Raw genomic sequence first — 23,696 nt, forward strand, 5'->3', positions numbered from 1 at the left:
ATCCTAGCTCGTGTGTCAGCAGCATTCTGCCAAAGCAGCGGGTGAGGGCTGCACACGACGGCCCTGAAGCTCAAGATGACCTCAAGGGGCTGCACCATCACGTGGTCCGGTCTGTGGCTCCGTGGCTCGCCCGGGGGCCCTGACCGCCCCCCATCCGGCCGCTTGTACAGGCAACATCTTGGTCCCATCCAGACCCGCCTGGGAGCAGAGACGGCAGTTCTCCAGCACACGTGATGCAAATTCCCCGCTGAGCCCCGCCGGCCCCAGTGCCGTGGACCCACTGCCACCAGCTCCGACGGCCTCCTCCCAGGCTGGCACTGGGGCCAGGCTGCCTGCCGGTCCCCCTGCAGCTGTGCTGCTACAGTGGCCCCTCTCCCGACCGGAAGCCCTGGAACCCCCGGGGGGGGGGGGGCGGTTCATTCGGGCTGAACTGCCCAGCGAGCAGAGGCACAGCCGGCCCTGGGCGGTGGTACAGGCAGCCCATTCCCAACTCACCGCCTCGCCCCCACCCCCGCCCTGCTGGTCCCCAGCTGTCAGGGGTCATGGGACCTCGGGAGGAGACAGGCTAAAACCCCAGACCAACTTCATGTCATCGGCCTGGAAATCACCTCCGAGAGACCCTAGCAGAGGAGCGACGGCATGGATTTGCATCTGTCACGTGGCAACGTAAGTCCACACGCGGACGGAGTTGCCGTTCCTGGACGAGACCGCCCCCCCCCCCACCCCAACCCACGGCAAGCACTCAGCCCCAGGCATCGCCGTGGGGTCACGCAGCACCTCCACTGCCCCACGTCCTCGCAACCCGCAGAGAGCCGACCAAAAGTTCTGTTTCGCTTTATTGGATACGCCAGGTATGGGAGTTACAAGTGAGAGCCACCGGGATGCGGGGGTCGCGCTGTGACTGAGCGTTCTCTCCGGCCAGCTGGGACAGGAGCGGACCTCGCCTCCACGTGGCAGGAGCGCAAGCAAACGAACGCACGAGCAAGATCCGGTGGCATCCCGGCGCGGGTGGCACCAACGGTTAAATTACTAAAGCGCACAATACGTCAAGGCAAATGGTGCAGAAACCACATAAGTTACAGTTTTCGGGCCTGTACATGATTCTCAAGACACGAAAGAACAACACCGTGCTCCGTACGACGTCGCTCCTCACGTTTCCAAACCCAAGAAACGCTTTCCAGAAAAGTGGGCAAGATACACATGCGGGAGAATTCAAACCATTTCACAAAGATACAAAATCCCATCGGCGGGTTTCTCTTTTTTAAGGCACATTTTCATTGAAGGCACACAGAACTCCCACCGCAGGAGCCCCGGGCTCGTGGGACGCTGGTCGGTGGCAGCATCCTGTTCCCGCCGATCCTGGGTGGCTGAAGGGGGAGACCGACCCTGGCCGGGGGGGCGGCGGGGAGAAGGCAGGCCTCCCCCGGCCTCACACAGGCCAGCCGCCGGGAATCTCAAAGCCCGAGGTCGCACCTCGCCGCCACCCCGGGACCTGTTTTCCCAAAGTTTCATCACATTCGATCCATATGCCAACGTGGAGGGAAGATGCCACCTACGTTCCTGCCGAGCACGGGCAGAGAGCACCGCCGGTCTGACCTCAGGGAATGCAGGCCGTGCAGGTGGGTGCCACCCATTTTCCCGGGCCCCCGCCCCCGCCCGGCTGGGTGCCACGAGCACCCACACCCTCCAACCACGAGTGGCCACCGCGGCAGCTCTGTGCACAAGGGGACGACGAGGAACAGATTTCGCACGGTGACACCGCAAACCAGCCCGGTGGGGGTTGCCCGAGCCTCCCCGGGTGCCCGGCGGCCCGTTGCCCCTCAAGCTTCCAGCTGGCCCTCGGCCTCATCCATCCGCAGAGTGTCATTGTCCCCCAGCAGCTCGGTCTCCGGGACAGAGCCGTCCTCCTCCTCGGCTTCCTGCACAGGGCTCTGGGCCGCGTCCTCCGGGGTGTTCTGTGCGTCCTCGGTGGCCTCGGAGAGCAGGGCCGCCCTGTCCGCCATGGACGTGCTGGAGGGCGCGGTGGTGACGTAGCCCGTGCTGGTGGAGCCGCTGCCGCTGTGGTGGGAGCCAGGCTTGGGGACCACCTGGGCGGGCACCTGCTGCGGGGCCATCTGCATCGGGATCTGGACCGGGTAGAAGTTGGGCAGGTAGGCCCCGTAGGCCGGCACGGGCTGGTACCCGTTGACGGGGATGTAGAGCTGGGGAGGGGGCACCATGGGCCTGATCTGGCCCTTCACGGGCATGAACGGGGGCTGCGGGAAGGGCTGGGCCTTCGGCTTGGGCCCCCCGTAGCGGGCGTTGCTGACGTTGCTGACCGGGCTGGTGCTCAGGGAGCTGGTCTGCGTGGCATTGCTGGCCCCCGAGGTCTGCGCCGAGCTGTTGTAGGCGGACAGGTTGCCCCAGGCCCGGAGCCGGCCGTGGATGTCCTTGAAGCGGGGCCGCCGGCTGGGGAACTCGTTCCAGCACTCGAGCATCAGGGCATACACCCAGGCCGGGCAGTCGTCGGGGCAAGGCAGCACCTGCCGGCTGCGTATCATCTCCACCACGTCCTGGTTGGCGTGCCCGCAGTAGGGCTGCAGGCCGTAGCTGAAGACCTCCCACAGGACCACGCCGTAGGACCAGATGTCCGAGTCCACGGAGAACTTGCCGTACACGATGGCCTCGGGAGACATCCAGCGCACGGGCAGGAGCGCGCTCCCCATCAGCTTGTAGTAGTCGGCCGAATACACTTCGCGGAACAGCCCCAGGTCCGAGATCTTCACGCTCAGCTTGTCGTACACGAGCACGTTGCGGGTGGCCAGGTCCTTGTGGACCACGTGGTGGCTGGACAGGTACTCCATGCCCGAGGCGATCTGCGCCGCGACGTGCACGAAGTCGGGGGGCTCCAGGGTGGACTTCACCGTGCGGTCGTCGTCGGTGCTGCCCACGTCCGAGTGTGGCGAGCGCATGACCAGGAACTCGTGGAGGTCCCCGTGCGAGCAGTAGCTGAACACCATGCTGAGCGGCTGGTCCTTGGTCACCACGCCCAGCAGGCACACGATGTTGGGGTGCTGCAGCCGCGCCCGCAGCATGGCCTCGTGCCGGAACTCCTCCCGGAGCGGCCCCTCCGCTTTGTCCTTCAGCGTTTTGATGGCCACGGCCTGGTTCTGCTCCCCCGGCGTCGGGCCGAACAGGTGGCCTTTGTAGACCTTCCCGAACCGGTCCTCCCCGAGCTCCTCCATGAACCTCACCGAGGACAGGCTGATCTCCTTGAGCTTGGCCTGCCGAGGAGAAGAGGCCCAGTGAAACACGGGAGGGGGACAAGCGGAGCAGCTGGGAACGGCGGGGGGAAAGCTTAGGGGGCAGTCCCAGCAAAGCCCCCCCGGCCCTGCCCACCACTCTCTGCTCTTCAACACGCTCTGAAGCCGTGAGGCTGCCTGAAAACCTTGAACGGCTCCCAAGCAGCCTGCAGATGACGTCCCCCCAAATACTCTGGGGACGCCGTCGCAGTGCGCGTGCACCTGTTAACGCTCAAGCGCACACCGCCCCCCCCGAGCCAAGCTGGGCTCCACTGTCCCGGGGGCACCCCTGGACTCTCCCAGCCGCGCCCCCACCCCGGCCTTTCCTGCTGCTCTGGAAATGTGCCCGCCCTCAAACGAGGTTCTGCGACCCCTCACCATCCATCCCCAGAGCCCCCCAGCAAACACACAGTGACTGCCGGCTACACAGCTGAACGAGTCCACTCTACCTCCTTCAGAGCCCAGATGGGAATGAGCTTTCCCCCAGTGCCTGCAAGTAACAGAAACGTCCCCTCACGTAAGGCAGGCGGGTGATGACTTTCTCTTGTGCTGTATTTTGGGGTGCTCTCGCTGTCCTAGGAGCTCTCGGGGAGGGGGTGGCCTTCAGCAGCGCTCTGTCCTACCCCCACTAGGAGTCTGCTGCGACCCAACTCCACACGGACCAGAAAACACACCCCAGCCCCTTGGAAGAGCCAGCCTGGCCCTCGGGTCGTGGGCCGATCCAAACCCTTTTCCTTTTGTTCTCCCGTGGGGAGCGCGGAAGCCCTGCAGGTTCAGGACCAGGATGGCTCCCTCGGGCTCCCTCGTTAGCGCGCAGGTCTAGGCGGAGGGGGGAGCCGTAGAGGGTGGGGCGGGCGATCCCAAACACGCCTACAGCTTACTTCCTAAGCACACGAATGTCCTGATACGTCTTAGAGAACACACAGCAAAATCAAGGGCGGTTTAAAATAGTTACGTGTCAGGGTGCCCGGGTGGCTCAGTTGGCTGGGTGTCGGACCCCCCCCCAAAGTTTTGGCACAGGGCATGATCCCAAGGTCTTGGGATCGAGTCCCGCATTGGGCTTTATGCTGAGTGTGGAGCCTGCTTGAGATTCCCTCTCCCTCTGCCCCTCTCCCCAGCTTGTGCTCTCGCGCTCTTAAAATATAAAAAATAAAATAACAAAATAAAACAAAATAAGGGAAAAAGAAAAGAAAGTAAAATGAAAATTAAAAAGCAAAAAAAAAAAAAGAAAGTAAAGAGAAAAGAAAGTAAAGAGAAAAGAAAGTAAAGAGAAAAGAAAGTAAAGAGAAAAGAAAGTAAAAAGAAAAATAAAACAAAAGAAAGTAAAAATAAAGTAAAATAAAAATAAAACAAAACAAATTAAAAGTCAAAATAAAGTAAAAATAGAACAGAGTAGAATTAAAAGAATAGGATAGAGTAGAGTAAGAATAGAGTAGACTAGACTAGAATGGAATAGAACAGAATAGCTACGTGTTGAGTTTCGAGCAAATCGAGAAGCCCAGCGATCTCCAGGTAGAGGCTACGCCTGGAGGGGCGGGAGACCTGCTTATGCTGGTTGATGAGAGGCATCTCCACGTCCTGGCTGGGAGAGGCCATCAGCTGCCGCCGCTGTGGTGTGGACGCAGAGGCCTTCTGCTTATTCCGACACATGCAGACCAGGAAGAAAAGGCACGCGATGACCAGGGGAATCGCGATGCTGGGAACCAGGATGTACAGAATTCCCATCCTGCTGCTGTCCTGGGGGCCTGTGAACAGCAAGGGTCACGAGTTTTTAAGAAATATCCCCCTTCCCACCCGACGTTCTCCACCAGCGCCCGCCCCCCCCCCCCCCGCCCCCGACTCCACTATAAGAGTCAAACACAAATGGATACGTTTATGAGACACGATCCCAAACTGCCACCAAGGAATCAAATGGGAATGCCCAGCCAGCACAGAAGACAAGTGAACTCAAAGGGTCTTACGGGAGTAATAACCAAGGTACTGGGATGAGCAGTGACCCTTGTCTGCAACATTTGAGGATTTTCCACATTTTCTGTATAACGGACACATATTCTTTTAAGATAATAATGAAAAACGCATTTGATTTGAAGGGCACAGGCAGCCAGCGAGTTTGACCCTATACGGTGTGCAACTGGGGCTCGAGCATTCTTGAAGAAAGCATGGTGGGATGTGGGAGGCCTCCGTGAGGATTTACCTTTCTCCGTAATGAGAAGCAACACTCTGTCTCCCTCTACAGGATTTACGGAGACGCACAGGGGGCACGCTGGACTGAAGCACTGTCCCAGACCAGGGTCTGTCTGTCCCTCCCGTCAGTCCCATGCCCCCCACCCCCACACATAAAATCAAAACTCTCCTGGCCCCGCCCTCGAGGCAGATGTTCTAGAAGCCTCAGGGGCAGTGGAGATTCCGGGTCATGGCCATTTGTCATCAGGAGGGCCGGGGGAGATTCCACATGCCCCTCAGGCCAAGGTCAGTGATGTGAGCTCAGTCCAGACACCCTTGCGACCATCCATCTTTTCAAAATCACCAACAGATAACATGCTTATTAAGGACTCTAGTGTTACAGGAAAGTGGGTATTCCTAACAGCACATTCACCAAAGGCTATCCCACTGTCAACAGGTTGGTGTTCACCTGATTCTCTATGTGTATTTTAAGGTGACCCTGAAATAAACGGTATTCAGCTATTTCGGCACACAGAAGCAACAATTTGACATGTTTTTTAAAAATAGAATTATCAGTAGAATTCTTTTCAGATAGAAATCATATCACCCATATTTTCCTGTTCCTGGTTTGGTGGCAGAATAACACATCTCAGACAAGGCTTCATGAGAAACAGACAGCCCTACGCATTCTTCAATGGCCGCACACAATTCCATGGTACGGATGTGGTTCGATCACCATCCAACCCCCTACTGGTAAACAAGCAGCCTGTTTCTTATTTAGTTACTAAAAGTGACACTGCAATAAATACCCTTAGCATTTGTGCCCTCTTGAGTGCAGGTATTTTTGCAATGTAAGGTATTCTTAGAATTGCCAAATCAAACGACATACGGATTTTTAGGTTTTGGTTTATTTTTAGCTACAAAAGTAATCACTGCTCGTTGTAAAAACGTCTTACATTTTAACATCTCTGTAGGCCGTGGGAAATCACCGCTGAAAGTTTGGTGTGCAGTGTTCCAAAGCTTCACCCAAAAAATGTAGGTGCCTATGTGTGCTCACACACACACACCCACACACACAACCCTTTCCTCTATGAAGAAAGAGACAGAGAAGGGGAAGGAGGGAGGGATGCAGAGAGGGGAGTTGCGGGGAGGAAGAGCAAAGAAATAACACAGCTGTTGCCCTACAATTTCCCTCTTTCCCTCAACAGGACACCATGGACATCCTCCCTTGCAGGAAATTGTTATAGACAACTGTAGCATTCCATGAAGTAGCTTTACGATAATCTAACTACTGGCATTTTCATTCTTAAAGTTTATTCCTGCAGCGATCACACATTCTTGAAGGCCAGTGTTAAGATCTGCGGTGACAGGTGCCTGAGTGGCTCAGTCAGCCCCGTAGCTGGCTCTTGCTTTCAACTCGAGTCATGATCTCACAGAGATTGAGCCCCTCGTCGAGCTCTGCTTGAGATTCTCACTCTTCTCCCTCTGCCCCTCCCCTGTTCTCATTCTCTCGAAAGAAAGAAAGAGAGAAAGAAAGAAAGAAAGAGAGAAAGAAAGAAAGAAAGAGAGAAAGAAAGAAAGGGAAAGGAAAGGGAAGGAAAGGAAAGGAAAGGAAAGGAAAGGAAAGGAAAAAGGAAAGGGAAAGGAAACGAAACGAAACGGAGGAACGAAAGGAAAGGAAACAAAAGGAAAGGAAATGAAAGAAAAGAAAAAGAAAGATCTGTGCTGAGTAAAGAGTGGCAAACTTGGAACTGCCCAATTATACTTCCAGAAGGTGATGGATGCTAGTTTTCACTCCTGGTGACCGCAGGTGGAGACGTGCCCGGCCCGGGGCCAACAGGGGCACAGTGAGCCTGGTTTTGCTTCACTGTTCATCTCTCCTCATCCATGTCTTCTCAATAATGTTCCACCAACCCACTGCCTCCAGGGTCCAAAATATAAGACTCAGAAGGCTCTTCTCTCGGGGTATCCAGGCTGATGGTATCCAGGCTCTTCTCTCGGGGTATCCATTTATTTTACGGCAACACGTAAATAAATGGTTGCAATAGAGAAATAACGTTTGTAGTTTGTACTGTCTGCAGCCCTTAGTCACACCCTCTCTTCCTGTTCATAATGTAACAGAGAAATTGCAGGGAAACTGGTTACAAGACTGAAGTCCTGTTCTTCCCAACTCTGCCGAGCCCACCTATGAAAGCTGGCGCAGCGGGAGGCAAGGGGGGGGCCAGGCGGTGTTGCGTCCCTAGCGACCGACGCCAGGAAGCACCCTATCAATACAGCAAAACCTTGCATTGGGAGTAACTTGTTCTGCGAGTGTTCTGCGAGACGAGCAAACATTTCTAATAAATTTTAACTTGATCGATGAGTGAGGTCTGGCGATACGAGTCGTATGTGACGCCGGACGTCACATGATCAGCCCCGAGCCAAGGGTTCTTGAAATTCGCTTTGGGTCACAAGCATGTTTCCGGGACGATTTACGCTTGCAAATCAAGGTTTTATCGTACCGGCACACGTTCCGTGACGATGCTGGTGCAGAGACGAGGGGCCTAACCGAGCATCCCAGCACCACACACAGGTGACAGAGGGCCCCCAAAACGTAAACAGCAGTCCACGGAGCGGTGCAATTAGCAGCCCACGCCTCCTCCGACCTGCCTCTAACTTAAAACGTCCTAGAATGACCAGGTATGACTTCCCTAACCGCCAACGGCTTTACTTAAAACCGACAATCACGGTGGTGACGTGGGGGCGGCGGCAGCCCCACGTCCCCACGAGGTCGCACACAACAGTCAACACGTTACAAAAAAAAGAGAGAGAGAGAATACATACTACAAGGGGGTACGTCACACAGTTCCATGCGTACGTTTTTATTCTGCGTGAAGCACCAGGGGCCCTCCATCTGCCCCCCGGGGTTCCGGCAGTACGCGTGGCCCCCTCCGAGCTCAGGGAAGTCCGTGCTGCTCAGGTGGTGGCTGTGCGGGAGCTGCAGGGCCCACGGCTGGCACTGGTGCCCGGACTTGGTGGTGGTGGCGGTCCCCCGGTAATCCGTGCCGGAACCGTTGTAGCACTGATGGTCTGCGAGGGAGGATGCGTTAGGAGGCTCGAGGGCAACGGGCAGCGGCCCACTCCCGGGGGGGCGGGGGGGGGGACGGACAGCACCCTTCTTCAACTACCCCACAAACGGAAGCAACGAAACCACCGCGCCCACGTCTCCCACACTGGAAATTTCCAGACCAAAAGACTGTACGTACGTAGCTTCCCAGAAAAGCGCCACTAAAAGTCATGACTTCATAAAGCCCTGAGCCCACGAGTGAAACTGGGGGTGCATCTGGGGCGCCTGGGTGGCTCAGTCAGTTGAGCGTCCGACTTTGGCTCAGGTCATGATCTCCCGGTTTGTGGGTTCGAGCCCCGGGTCGGGCTCTTTGCGGACAGCTTGGGACCTGGAGCCTGCTTCGGATTCTGTCTCCCTCTCTCTCTGCCCCTCCCCTGCCCACCCTCTCTGTCTCTCTCTCTCTCTCTCAAAACTAACCATTCAAAAATTTGTTTTAAAAATTGGGGGTATATCAGGGACACACAGGTGGGGAAGAAAACCCACCCGGCGTTATACCACGATCCCGAAACCACCTCTGGGACCCACCAGGAGCCTGCATTCCAGAATGAGGACGTCAACCCCAACCTCATGTTCACTTGCAGCAGAGGCAAAGCAGAAGTGAACGGGGTGGGGTGGGGGGGGTAAACCCCCAGGCCCACAGCCTCGGAGACCCTCTTTGCTGCCCAGCGAGGACACCACGTGCATCTCTGCAGCCCAGGAGGAGACCCAGAGAGCTCTCTGAGCCAGACCTGGGGTGTGGGCGTTGAACAGTGGTTATACAGAGCTTGCAGGGCACGGGCACCGTTCTAAGCGCTTTCTAAAGATGAGCTCACTTGATCTGCCTCCCAGCTTCGGAGGATAGTGGTTCTTATCCCCGAGCAAGGGGAGGAAACTGGTATTTAAACTGTCCAAGGTCGGGGCGCCTGGGTGGCTCAGTCGGTTGAGCCTCCGACTTCGGCTCAGGTCATGACCTCACAGTTTGTGGGTTTAAGCCCCGCATCAGGCTCTGTGCTGACTGCTTGCTCAGAGCCTGGAGCCTGCTTCAGATTCTGTCTCCTTCTCTCTCTGCCCCCTCCCCCGCTCACGCTTTGTCTCACTCTGTTTCTCAAAAATAAATAAAATGTAAAAAAAAAAAAAAAAAATTTAAACTGTCCAAGGTCACACTTGGGGAAGCCCTACAGCCAGGATCCGGGCGTGAGCGGTGAGCCCAGGGACCAGGCTCTGAACTGCCCTTGGTGAGGAGCTCCGCCCCGCTCTGGGAACCCCCAGCCTCGCCAAAGAAGTGAATCCAGTCCCAAGCCTGGGGGGGTAGGGGAGAAGGTGGTCTCTTCCCTGGGTCCCCGCCCCCTTCAAGGGGCAGCGCACCTGACCTGGTCAGGGCTGGGGCGCTCCTCGGGGATCCCAGGGCAAGTCTGCCTCCCTCGGTGCTGTCGGCCTGCGGCGGAAGGACTCCCGGTGACTGCGCCGGGCCGGTGGGGACCCCGGGGCTCTAACAGACACCCCGCCCCGCCCCGCGCCCGCCGGACTCACAGCGGCCCAGCCTCTCCGCAGGGATGCCGATGCGCATGCAGTTGGCGGCGTCCGGGCTCTCGGGCAGGGGCAGCGCCTCGCACTTGGGCAGCTGCAGCCGCATGAGGATGAGAGGGTTGGAGCGCGCGATGGTGTATTCCTGGCGGCACAGGTCGCTCTCCAGGACCTCGCACTCGTCCCGGCACAGCTCGCGGGGCTTGGGCGCCCGGGAGCGCGCGTCGCACAGCGGGAACACGAAGTGGCAGAACGAGGGGATGGCGAACTGCGAGCACTGGTCCGACAGGTGCGTGGACGTGCCGATCATGGTGAAGGCCGCTGCGAGGGCGGGGAGACTGGCGTTAGCTGTGGGAGCCCCCGAACCCCGCCCCACCTGGCGCGCCTGGCCCCGGCTCTAGCCAGGTGTTCCCCGCCTGCCCGCGGCCCCCGGCCCCCTTTCTCCTTCCCGGCACCGAGCCCCCCCCCCCAACCCTCCACGCTGTCCTGCGCACACCCGGAAAGGCGCTCACACGAGCAGGCCCCCGGGCCTCGCAAGAGCCGCCGCGATCGGCACCAGACACAGAAAGGCCCTGGTCCCCACGCCTCACTTAACACAATCCAAAGGGGAACAAGGAAAACAAGGGTCTCATCCAGCTGGATGCTTTTTCCATCAAAGGAAGATCCGGATTTCCGACCCAAAAGCCACTTGCTAGGACCCTCCTGTGACCTGTGTGGGTAGAGCAGTGACTTCTAGAGGCAGAGATTGGAAAAAAGCACAGGGACCCAGGAGGGAGCCACTGTCTTCCGGCATCCCCGTCCTGTGGGCCTGCAGGCCAACGTCGCAGCCCCGGGAGGTGAGAGGGCACCCCAGAGGATGAAGACTGTGCCGGACAGATGGACAGGCGGCCAGCCCTGTGAAATGCACCGCAGGAGGAGGAGTAAGAAGACAGTGGCAGAGGCAGAGGCAAAAGGGAGAGCCAGGAAACAGCTGGAAGGTGCTCAACGTGGGAAAGGCGGGGAGGCTTTGTGACAAAGAGAGCAGAGAGGCAGGTAGAGGCAGGGGGTCCGGAGCCAGGATGGGCTGGTTTGCTGTTCAGAGGTAACACACAGGACGGAGTGTGCCAGGAACGAACCTGACCCCTGGTGTGGGGAGAGGATACGGGGTGGGAGCTGCAGGGTGAGCAGGATGAACAGAGCCCTTACTCGCCCCCTCTCAGCCATCGGGCCCAAAGGAAGGCATCAGCCACATGCCCACTGCCAGGAGGCCCATCCCCTTTGACCTGCGAAGGACCTGCTTGTAACAATTTGATCCGAGGAAGCTGAAGAAAAAGAGGTCCTTTTGCTGGCACACCTTGCAGACATGGGGAGAAAATGGGACAGGCTGGGATTCAATCCCTGGGAAGCCCCAGCTCTACCCAGGACTTGTGGTGCGGTGCCCAGTGTGACCAGCAGGTGGCGCTGCGGTTACCCCGGGGGGACGCGCGAGGCACCCGCAGCAGCCCCAGGAATAAGTGAGCTGGTGTGGGAGCCCCCTGCCCTGTTATTTACTATAGGCCAGTGGGTCACTCAGTCCCTTTCTGGTCCTGTGTCTTTATCTGCCAAGTGATTTGTTGAGGCTGTTGAGGCCAAACACTGTGGAATGGATGGCTGCACAGAGCCTGTATGAGCACATGAGGTGCATTCATGGTCCTGCCTGGTCCCTTCCGGTCTATATTGAAATTGAGGACCGGGTTTGGGTGCAGGGTCTCTCGGAGACGGCTCAAGAACCAGGTGTGAACCCAGTTCTGTCCCCTCATGGCAGAGCTGGTGACCATCAGGAGGGCGGTCATGATGTACACCTTGACCACCAGGCAGAGAAAGATTGTCTAAGAAAGCCAAACCCGGCATTTCTTTTGGGGTGATCAACCAATAGGGTGTCACAGCTGACCCTGTAAGGGTCTCTCCTCTTCCCTCTCTCCCTCAGAACATATCACATGAGGGCTGACTTCCGATCACCCAGAAGATCCAACAACTCATGTCCTCACCTTCCCCCGCTCCCCACATCACTCTGAAGACTCCTTGGAAGCTTCCAGAGTCCTGGGACAAGCACGCTCTCCAAACAGAACATCTCCACAGCCAGTCTCTAAACCCCAAGCCGGTCAGTCTAGAGCAACTTCCACTTCAATCCACAAATCTAGAGATCCTCATTTGACCCTTTTCCCCAAAGACGGCTGTAAAATCAGTCTGCTTAGGTATCTGAGTTGTTTAACGCTTCAAACAATTCCTAAAGAAATCACTGAGGGGCAATCTTGTGCCTGGAATCAGGGCTTGCCAATTAGTGGGATGTAAAATTCCAGAGTCTGTGGCTAGCATTCTAAAAGAGGGTTAGAACACCCGAGAGGACGTCAGAATGCAGGGTTCACGATAAGGCGGTAACCCGCTCCTCTCCCTTAATGAAATAAAACCAAAGAGAAAAACCACTGCTTTTGTTAAGGGTGCATTTTGTTTCCTGCAACCCATTTCATGTCTGTGAGATACATGCACGCATACACCAAGTCCTAATGTAAAGAACATAGCTCGCTGTATGTGGTCCCCGAAAAGGTTTGAGAAGTTCTGCTTCCAATGGCATGAAAAGCTTTTCCGAGGAGAGATACCAATGTTTTCAAAACGTTCTCCTGCTGGGCCCCCCACTGCCCTTTCCACTTCTCCCTGGACACCTGGCCCTGTCTTCAGAGGGCTCAGTCACCATGGGCCAGGCAGGTCTATGCATGACTGTGACCTCAGCCCCTCCAGGCTGGGGTGAAAGGCAAGGCCACGGCGCACCCGAATTTAGAAGGCCGTGTCAATGATACCCCCAGGAGCATACACCTAGGACCCTCACTCTTGCCCCTTACCAGGGCACCGCTTTCTTTGCCAGGCCCTCTGCCAACCCCACCACGTCTCCCGGGGAGCCCAGCCTCAGAGGCTGGCCGGTGGCTCCAACGTGTGCCTGGGGGGACAGCAGAGACAGGAGGAACAGGGCTTTGCGGGGCTTTGGTCTAATTCATTTTCTTACTTCTCAGAGGATTTCCCCTAAGATGACCTTCACATCAACATGTAAAGGTCAGTGCGTTGAGGGCTAACCGCCCACCAGAAACGCTAACTCCCAAAGAGACAGAGAGCCGGCCGCTTCATGCTGAAGGATCAGCTACGCTGTTCGTGCTGCGAAGAGGCACCTGAAAACCCGAAGGCTGATTCGGTCTGATGGTGCAGCGTCCCCACGCACCACCGCCAACCTGCAAACCTCTCTCCCGAACAGCGCAGTTGTGGCCCTAGTAACCAAGCACGAGTCCGAGACGGTGCAAGAGTCAGGAAAGGCGGAACAAAGAAGTCAAGTGACGGAACGCCGTGGGCACCGGCCCGCCTGCAGTGTGGCCAGCCCAGGGACAGGAGGCCCTGACGACGCAGTGAGGACAGGACAAGGCAAGACTTGGGACCCATCTGGTTGGCCCGATTCGACGAATCAGACGTATATTCTAAGCAATCTGCACTTGGTACTGTGAGCACACCAATGGGGACATTCTGGATCAAACCACAATGGCGACTCCAAATGCTTCTAATAAAGGTCTCCGCCTTTCCATCGCCAAGAACACAGAACAGGGACTGACTGTCCGAGCGAGTAACTGGCAAACACAAGCGGGTGCTCACTGTCTCACCGCAAAGATGTCGGGCTCCTTCCTACCTGTGATTCGATTTTCAATCTCTCCCTGCATCTGGAGGGAGTCCACATAAATGGTCCGGTTCCCGATGAAGCGCGCACAGGCGATCCCCCGGTAAGGCTGGCAGAATCCGTCCTCGTGGTAGTCGTCTCTGGGAAAGACACAGTCTGTGAGCACACCAGAAGACCTCGAGTATCCTTCGAGATTTTTTTTTCCCCTTGAAAATCCGTACCTTATGATCTAGCCATCTCGTTCCCCGGTATTTACCCAAATGGATTGAAAAGGACCACACGAAAATCTGCCCACAAATGTTGATTGCAGTTGTATTCATAACTGCCAAAAACTCAGAAGTAACCGAGCTATCCTTCAGTAGGTGAACGGATAAATAAATTGTGGTCCATCCAGACAGAGGAATGTTATTCAGTGCCAGAAACAAAGCGCTGAAAATGTATTTTCTCTCCCCTATGATGTTTTAAAAGTGTATTTATTTTGAAAGAGAGAATGTGAGAGGGAGAGGGGCAGAGAGAGAGGGAGAATCCCAAGCAGACTCCATGCTGTCAGCACAGAGCCCGACTTGGGGCTCGAACCCACGAACCCCGAGATCATGACCCGAGCTGAAATGAAGAGTCGATGCTCAACAGACTGAGCCACACAGGTGCCCCTCCCTTAGGATTTTCTTGGTAAAATTTTCTTTTCTGTAGCTTACTTTATGGTAAGAGTTCACTGTATAATACATACGACATACAAACTATGTGGTCATTGACCATTTACGTTATCAGTAAGGCTTCCGGTCAACATCGGGCTATTAGTAGTCAAGTTCTGGCGGGGGAGTCAGAAGTTATACACAGATTTTCAACCATGCGGGGGGTCAGTGTCCCAATCTCCGTGTTGTTCGAGAGTGAACTGAACATCTGTCCAAATTTGCAGAATGTCCATCACCAGGAGTGAATGCTAACGAATACTATGGACTTGAGTCGATCATCATGTATTGAAACTGGCCCATCGATCGTAACAAATGCACCACATTAACGCAAGATGCAACTAACGGGGAGACCGTGGATGTGTGGGTGCTACAGGTGGCACAGACCACACGTAGGAACATGGGGGACAGACGGGGGTGCTGGGCAAAAGCACGGCCCTCCCGCTGGGTCCCCCAGTCTGACTCCTGCCCCGGGGCCCAAGGGGAACAGCCTGCACATGCCCACCACGCGCACGCCCCCACCCCCTGCCACCGCTGGAGTCTGTGTCACATTCTTTCCTGCAGAACCTGTCAGTCCTGCCTTCAGCCCACGGGATCAGGCATTCTGAGGACCCAGACGCTTTTCAGGGGGCCCTGAGGATGCTCCCAGGAGACAGTGGAAGCTACCACAGCAGATACATGAGGAATGCCACCTGCTGGGGAGCAAAGGACAGGGGCCTGGGGCTCCCAGGGCAAGCTTCTAGCAAACGCCTTAGCCCTGTAATTACGTCAGTTGTTTTCCTGCAAATCTGTAACCTGCCCCTAAGCCTCGTCATCTCACCCTACGCTGATGTAGACCACCGCCCATTGAAATTCTGTGTTGTCCAATTCCGCCAAACGGACTTAAAACTCCCTATCTTAGCTCCCTCCCAGATGTAAATTCTGGACGCTCCTAACAGTGGAGACAAAAGACCGGGCGATACACCCTCTCTTCAGCCGCCTCTGGCTCTCTCCCCCCTCGGCACCTGCAGAAGCTCTTTTTCTCTCAAAGAAAGGAAGCTGGAGCCATAAATAATCTAAACAAAGAGACCGTGATGCCAACCACAGCGGGATGCCCTTTCTCGTAAGCTCGCTCAGCCGTCATTTCTTCGGGTCAAGGATTCCTCAAATATAGTTTAAATGGCCCAGCACGCGTGCTGGCCATACACACCAGCACACACACCCCACCCCCGGCCCCGTGAGCCGAGTTAACTGCTGATGAAATTAAAGCCAATGCCCACGCTCACCAAACGCACCGAAGGGCAAGTCAACTCTGCCCCGGGGTGTGCGCTCTGAGTCACCGCAGCTTGGTTCGGGGCGCTCGCACACTGTGCCGGGAAAATCGCGGAGAGGCGCGTGCTCTGTTTACCGTCACCTACTCCCAGGTTAGGAGACTTGATGCAGCCGGTCCCCGGGGGCGACCCCACAAAGCGAGCACTTTCTTTCCTCCGCTTCAAGAGTCAAGGCATAGAGAGCGTGGTCCTCTGCCGTGGGCTTCTTCCTGGCCCCTGTCAGGTGCCCCCAGAATGAGGGAAGGAGCAGCGGGCGGGCAAGATAACGCTGAGAAGGGGCTCGAGGCCACTGTGTCCCATCCACTGCTAACTCAGCTCAGGGGGCGTCTAATCTGAACTGCAGAGAATGTCCGAAAACACAGACAGAAGGGGTTGGAAAATGACATGCTTCGGGTTTCTGAATTATGGTAAAACAAGCGGGAATTACTTTCTAGTTTCAAGCACAGTTCTATCTTATCTTTACGGGGCAGAGTTGGGGACCTCTGAAGAGTGACAGAGCTGGAAAAGTGTGTACAACTGGCCAATCAAAGACAAAAGAGAAGCACTGAGACAGACGCCATCATCTGTAAAATCTCTTAAGCCACGCAAGTGAAACAGACCCGGGTACCAAATCGCAGAACCTCAATGTTACGGAAATGCAATTTTGGGGATCTCCTACATTCCTAATGTCCCAGGCACTAATCTAAGGCCTAATGACACAGATGAAGAAGAAACTTACACACCAACAGATTCATGGTCAAGGAAGGGAGACATGAGCAATTACAATATTGGATTAAAAAAACAAAAAGCAAGGGAAGGAGTAGGCGATTGAGAAGAAACGGAGGAAGGACAGAAAGTCTTTTCCGCAAAAGGCAGAGAAGATGATGGGCTGATGGCAGGTACCTTCCCCTCAATGGTACACACGTAAAAGTCAGTCTGAAGAAAAACATGGAAAAATTCCTGGATATAAGAAATGAATGACCTTTTTCTTCCCCCTCCCCCCCAGTAAGCTGCATGCCCAGCGTGGAGCCTGCTGCAGGGCTTGAACTCACAACCCTGAAATCAAGACCTGAACTGAGACCAAGAGTTGGATGCTTAACTGATTGAGTCACCCAGGCACCCCCAATTAATGACCTTTAAAGGGAAGTAGGCTCCCTTGAAATTGAAAGGTAATCAGTGTCAAAATTCCAATGTAGTTACACATTATGTAGGAAGGTAACTTCCCCCCAAACAGTTTTTTGCTAAAACTGTGGTAACACCGTTTTCATAATTGTTGTTCTTATTATGAAAGGGTCAGCCTGCATTAAATGGGCTGTCTGATGGAGTGAAGCAGAGGAGGCTATCTCTCCGGCATAGTGGAACGGGGGGAGAGCAGGAAAGAGCAAAAGCACAAAGAATAAATGGAGATAAATCGCTTTAACAAAGCCTGGAACTCCCTAAGTTTCAGGTGACCCGACAGCAACCTAATAGGCTGCAGTAACAAAACACTCTTCGGAGGAAGGTAACAAAATCTAGAGTACAAACTACAATGTCTGGTATACAAAGAAAAATAACCAAACATGTGGAGAAACAGGAAAGCTTATAACCCAGGGCCAAGAGAAACAAACCCAAGGACGATCCAGATGTTAGACTTGGCAGACCAGGGCTTTAAGGAGCTCTAAGTGCGGTAAACAGCGCATGGAACAAAGTGTAATGAAAATACAGGTAGTTTCAGAAGACACGGACACTTGGGGCACCTGGGTGGCTCAGTCAGTTGAGCGCCCGACTGCGGCTCAGGTCATGATCTCACAGCTCGTGAGTTCGAGCCCCGCATCGGGCTCTGTGCTGACGGCTCAGAGCCTGGAGCCTGCTTCGGATTCTGTGTCTCCCTCTCTCTCTGCCCCTAACCTACTCACATTCTGTCTCTGTCTCTCTCAAAAATAAACAAACATTTAAAAAAAAAAAGAAAGAAAGAAGACACAGACACTGTAAAATAATCAAGTGGAAGAACTGAAACATATAGTCTCCAGTAAACGATTCACTGGATGGTATGAACAGATTAGATAAAACAGAAAAAAAAAGTGGTAAGTTTGAAAGGTCGACAGAAAATTTCCAAACCGAAGGGCCTCAGTCAGTTAAGCATCTGACTCCTGATTTCAGCTCAGGTCATGATCTCATGGGTTCTTGAGTTCGAGCCCCATATCGGGCTCAGTGCTGACAGTGCAGAGCCTGCTTGGGGATTCTCTCTCTGTCTCTGTCTCTGTCTCTCCCTCCCTCTCTGCCCTTACCACGCTCTTTCTCTCAGAATAAATAAAGAAACTTAAAAAAAATTCCAACCTGAAACAGAGACAGACTAAAAGATTTACAAACAATAACCAGAGCCTCAATGAGCTGTGGGCAAATACAATGGGTCTAATTGATGTGCCATCAAGCCCCAGGAGAAGACAGACGCAAGGGGTCAGGGAAAAGGTTTGAAGAAATAATCCCCAACATTTTTCCAGAGTTGATTAAAAAAACAGTAACAGACTAAGCAATGTCAGCGAAGAGCGAGTGGGATAACACCGAGGAAATGACACCTGCTCACATCACAGTCAACCTGCGCAAAACCTAAGATAAATAGAGGCAGAGCAACACGACAAATCATGGCTGGCCCCTCATCGGAAACAACACAAAACAGGGTGACAGCTTCCACGCACCAGCACAGAAAATAAATCGTGAACCTGCAATTCCACACTCAGCAGAAACATCTTTCAAACAGAAGGGTCTGTTAACCAAAAAGATATAAATACGAATACATCTAATTTCAGAGCTTCAAAATATATGAGCAAGGGATGCCTGGGGGGCTCAGTCGCTCAAGCGTCTGACTCTTGATTTCGGCTCAGGTCATGATCTCACGGTTCATAAGATCGAGTCCCGCGTGGGGCCCTTTGCTGACACTGTGGAGCCTGCTGGGGATTCTCTCTCGCTCTCTCTCTCTCTCTCTCTCTCTCTCTCTGCACCTCCCCTGATCATGCTTTTTCCTTCTCTCTCTCTCTGTCTCCCACTCGCTCTCGCTCTCAAAATAAACATCTAAAACAACACAACAAAACATAAACAAGAAGTGACAGGACTAGAGGACAAAACAGAAAAATGCACAATTATAGTTGAAATATTAACACCTGTCTGTCAGTAGTTAATCAAACTAGACAAAAAATCAGTGAAGAAACAACAGTGGAAACGCTGGCCACCCCCCTTGACCTAATGGACGTCTGGAGAACAATATACTCAATGAGACAGCATGGGTGCTTCAGTGCGCATGACACATTCACCCAGACCGACCATATTCTTGCCGTAAAATCAATCACAATAAAGTTAATAGAACTAGAGCCACAAATCTCAGATCACGTTGAGTTAAATTAGAAATCAGTAACAAGAACCTATTTAGAAACTCTGCAAATATTTTAAAATTGAAGAGCCCATTTCTAAATAATCCTTGGGCTCAAAAAATAAAATACAAGAAAAATTAAATGGTATTTTATTTTATTTTTTAAAGTTTATTTATTTATTTATTTATTTATTTATTTAGAGAGAACGAGAGGGGGAGGGGCAGAGAGAGAGACAGAATCCCATCCAGGCTCTGTGCAGATGCTGGGCTCGATCTCATGGTTCACGAAACCTTGACCTGAGCCAACATCAAGAGTTGGGATGCTTAACTGACTGAGCCACCCAGGAACCCAGGAAAATTAAATGGGATTTTAAATGAAATATGAAAATATAAAATATGAAAAATGAAAACAGGCTACTAAAAATTGTGAAATGCAGCTACAACAGTAATTAAAGAGAAATTTATAGCTTTAAATGCGTAGACAAGCTTTTGTATCTTAACAAGTTGGAAAAAGAATACCAAGTTAAGCCTGAAGTAATTAGAAAATACTAACGATGAGAGCAGAAATTAATAAAATAGAAAAGAAACAACAGAAAAATCAATAAAGCCAAAAGTTGGTTCTCCAAACAAAGTAACGGAATTGCTCATACCTAGAAAAACTGATCAAGAAAAAGAGAAAAACACACATTACCGATATCATGATTGCTAAAGGGGGCATCACTAAAGACTCTACAAGATGTTAAAAGATAATAAGAAATATTATGAACAAATATGTGAACACAGATCCAATAACTTAGAAAAATATGGCAAACTCCTTGAAAAACACAATACACTAAAATTAATGGAAACGGAAATAAAAACTCAGAATAGACCTAAACGTCTTAAGGAAATTTGAAATTATAATTAAAAAACCTCCCCACGATTAAAACCCCAGCCCCAAACAATAGAAACTGGTGACTTCTGTTAAACATTTAAGAAAGAAACAGCAATTTTACACAAACTCTTTCAGAACATAAAGGAGTAAGATACTTCCTAATTTACTTTACAAGGTAAAATGATACTAATGCCTGACAGGGATGCCCAAGGACATTATAGACCAAAATGCCCTTGACCAAATGGGCACCATGCTTCACAAAACCAAAACAAATTGGACCAAGCAAAGTTTTTTATTTTTTATATTTTATTTATTCTCTTTTTGATAACAGAGACTTGGGTAATGAACGCACTGCGCTAACCAAGAATACAAGGTTATTTCAACATTTAAAAACCAGTCACCGAAAGCACAGAGACAAAGAGGGAAACCATGGAAGAATCTCGGTTGATAGGGAAAGGGCAGTTGACAAAAGTCAACCCTCATTCATTACCCAAAGTCTCAACAGTCGCTTTCTTAATCTAATCAAAAGGGCATCTATCGGAAGCCTACAGTGAATATGCTACTTAATGGGGAAATACAGAACACTTTCCCCACAGACATCAAAAAAAGACAAACCTGTCTGTTCTTACCAATTTTATCCAAATTGCTGTGGAAATCTTAACCATTATGATCAGGAGATAATCAATCATCCATCCACTGATAAACAGACACGTAAATGGTATTTGGATAAATGACTTACAGACTAGAAAGAAATAAAACTGCTTTCACTCTCAGCTGATATCATAATTTACATAGGAGATGCTAAGTAATATGTATACATATATATATTTTTTAAATTTTTATAACGTTTATTCATTTTTTTAGAGAGAGAGAGAGATAGAGAGAGAGCGCACAAGCGGGGAAGGGGCAGAGAGAGAGAGGGAGACACAGAATCCGAAGCAGGCTCCAGACTCTGAGCTGTCAGCACAGAGCCCGATGCGGGGCTCGAACCCATGAATTGCGAGATCATGACCTCAGCCGAAGTGAGATGCCCAACCGACTGAGCCACCCAGGTGCCCCTGTGAGGAATATATTTTTAAACTACTAAAAACAGGGGCGCCTGGGTGGCTCAGTGCGTTAAGCACCCGACTTTGGCTCAGGTCATGATCTCGCAGTTTGTGGGTTTGAGCCCCGCATCGGGCTCTGTGCTGACAGCTCAGAACCTGGAGCCTGCTTCGGATTCTGTGTCTCCCTCTCTCCCTCTACCTCTCCCCCACCTGTACTCTCTCTATCTCTCAAAGAAAAGTAAACATTAAAAAAAAATTTAAACTACTAAAACTAGTACAGATTTAGTAAAACCGTAGGACTAAGTCAATACAATCGTTTTCCTATACTTAACAATTAGCAAATGAAAGTTTTTTAAAATGTCATTTACAATCGTGTTAAAAGCACACAAGAGAGTAGTCAGATTCATAGAGACAGGAAGTAGAATTGTGGTTGCTAAGAATTAGGGGGAAGGGAAAATTGGGTGCCATTGTTTAATGGATACAGAGTTTCAGTTTGGAAAGATGAAAAGTTCTGAAAATGGATGGTGAGGACAGACAGCCACATAAGAGTGTGAATGTGCTTAGCACCATTGGATTATACGCTTCAAAATGGTGAGATACTTAGGAGTAAAACCTAATAAAATACATAGAAGACCTCCACACTTAAAACGTCAAAACACTGTAGAGAGAAAGAAAAGGGACAGAAATAGAAATATCTACCATATCCACAGGGTGGACCATTCAATGGCTTTAAGGAGTCAATTCTCCCAACGTGCAATCCCACCCATTGAAATCCTAGCAGGATTTTCTTACAAATTAGTTTCACTTATGCAGTGAAAAATAACTCTATCATGAGAAATTTTTTTAAAAAAAGAAAAGAACCGAGTGGGCACAATTACAGCACCAGTAAGGGGCAGACTGACATCATGTACCTCCAGATACAAGACCCTGAAAAGGAAACATCACTCGATCCGCTTTTAAGTAAAAAATGCATGGCCAGAAACTAACATCATAGTCATCACATCATAAACATCAGCCAAATCCCAATCCAGGGACGTTCTGTACAATAACTGCCTTGCACGTGTCAAACATTTCGATGTCGTGAAAGGCTGAGGAACTGTTCCTCACTAAAGCAATATGGGGGGCATTCTGTCCCAGGGAGGGGGTCTCCACAGAATCACTGAGGCCATGAAGGCAACTGGAGAGTGATGCCAATCTGACATACACTCTGAATTTGAAGCTGTTGTTCTGTAAGGAAATACGGTTGATCTTAGGAAACACGCACAGAAGTATTAAGGGGAAAAGGGTGTGATGAATGCAACCACTTCTCAACTGGCCCAGGAAAAGTAACACTTACAAACATGCACGGGCAAGTGATAAATCAAATGAGAAGGGATAAGCCTGGGGAAAGAGATCTGGGACTACGTATTACTCTTTGTGGAACTTTTCTGTACATTTGAAGTTATTTCAAAATGAAAAGTTAAAAAAAAAAAATCCCAGCACATACTTTTGTAGAAATTGACAAACTGGTTCTAGAATTTACTTGCAAATGCAAAGGTACTAGAATGGCCACAACAATCATGAAAGAGAGGAAGAATGAGGGTGCATTTACACCATCTGATTGTACGATTTACCGCGTTGCAACTGTCGAGACAATGTCACGTTGGGATATAAGGACAGGGCAACAGGACGCGATACAGAATCTCAAAATAGACGCTCACCTGTGGTCAACTGATTTTCAATAAAGGCACTAAGGCATTTGAGGAGGACCATACAATCGTTTCAAAAACAATACTGGAAGAACTGGATATTTGTACGGAAAAAATAAACCTTAACCCATAACTCTTACTGTACACAAAAATTGCTTTTGAGATAGATCACAGACCTAACCATAAAAGCTAAAACCATAGCATTTATAGAAGAAAACACAGGAGAATGTCTTTATAGTATTGAGACAAGGAAAGGCAAAGATTTCTCAGACACGACGTATAAAAGAAAAAAAAAAAATGACAGACTTACCAGAATTAAATCTTCCTGCTCATCAAAAGACAGCACTACAAAAATAAAAAAGCAAACCACAGACTGGGAGAAGACATTTTACATATTTGACAAAGGAATCATATACAGAATATATAAAGAACTCCTATACCTAAATAGGAAGATACCACAGTAAAACTGGACAAAAGCCTAACAGACACTTCACAAAAGTGTGGCCTGAAAAGACGGCCCGCTTTTGGTGATGGGAAAATGTAAGTTAAACCATCGTGAATCATTACAACACAAGATGATGAATGGCTAAAATCGTACGAGGCCACACGTTGGCGTGGACGTGGAATAATTGGAACGTTCACACACTGCTGGTGGCAGTGTGAAAATGGAAAGACCACTCTGGGGAAGAGTCTGGCGATTCCTTATGCCTTAGGTACACATTATCATCTGACCCAGTAATTGCACGGCCAGGATGCATTCTAGGGAGATGAAAACATGCTCACAAAAATACTCGAACACGAACGTTCATAGCAGCCTTAATTGTAACTGCCCCGAAGTGGAACCCAAACTTCCATCAACAGGTGAATAAACGTATTGTAGTATCTTCATAAAACAGAATAGTTATCACCAATAAACAGGAATAAACCACAGGAACAATCATTCGGATATTACATTCCATGAAAGAAGCCAGACCCAAGGGTCTCCCCAGAGGATGTAAGCACCCCATGGCAGGAATTTTTAGCGTTTGTCTGTTTCCTTCGTTG

General features: G+C 51.4%; 1 protein-coding gene across 2 annotated transcripts in view; it reads right to left on the reverse strand.

Annotated features, from left to right (window-relative positions):
• Window positions 1-836: 836 nt before the first annotated feature.
• ROR2 (receptor tyrosine kinase like orphan receptor 2) overlaps window positions 837-23,696 on the reverse strand; it is a 78,254-nt gene continuing 55,394 nt past the window's right edge. The window contains exons 5-9 of one of the 2 annotated variants that reach the window (XM_042913257.1): window positions 13,736-13,863; window positions 10,060-10,374; window positions 8,268-8,513; window positions 4,824-5,026; window positions 837-3,263 (exon numbers count right to left, since the gene is read on the reverse strand). In XM_042913257.1, the coding sequence (XP_042769191.1) occupies window positions 1,821-3,263; window positions 4,824-5,026; window positions 8,268-8,513; window positions 10,060-10,374; window positions 13,736-13,863 (2,335 nt within the window). In that variant the 3' untranslated portion in view covers window positions 837-1,820. The remainder of the gene's footprint in view (window positions 3,264-4,823; window positions 5,027-8,267; window positions 8,514-10,059; window positions 10,375-13,735; window positions 13,864-23,696) is intronic. The other variant, XR_006195910.1, reaches the window with a different exon arrangement.

The sequence above is a fragment of the Panthera leo genome, chromosome D4 (assembly GCF_018350215.1).
Source record: "Panthera leo isolate Ple1 chromosome D4, P.leo_Ple1_pat1.1, whole genome shotgun sequence".
Classification (NCBI taxonomy): domain Eukaryota; kingdom Metazoa; phylum Chordata; class Mammalia; order Carnivora; family Felidae; genus Panthera; species Panthera leo.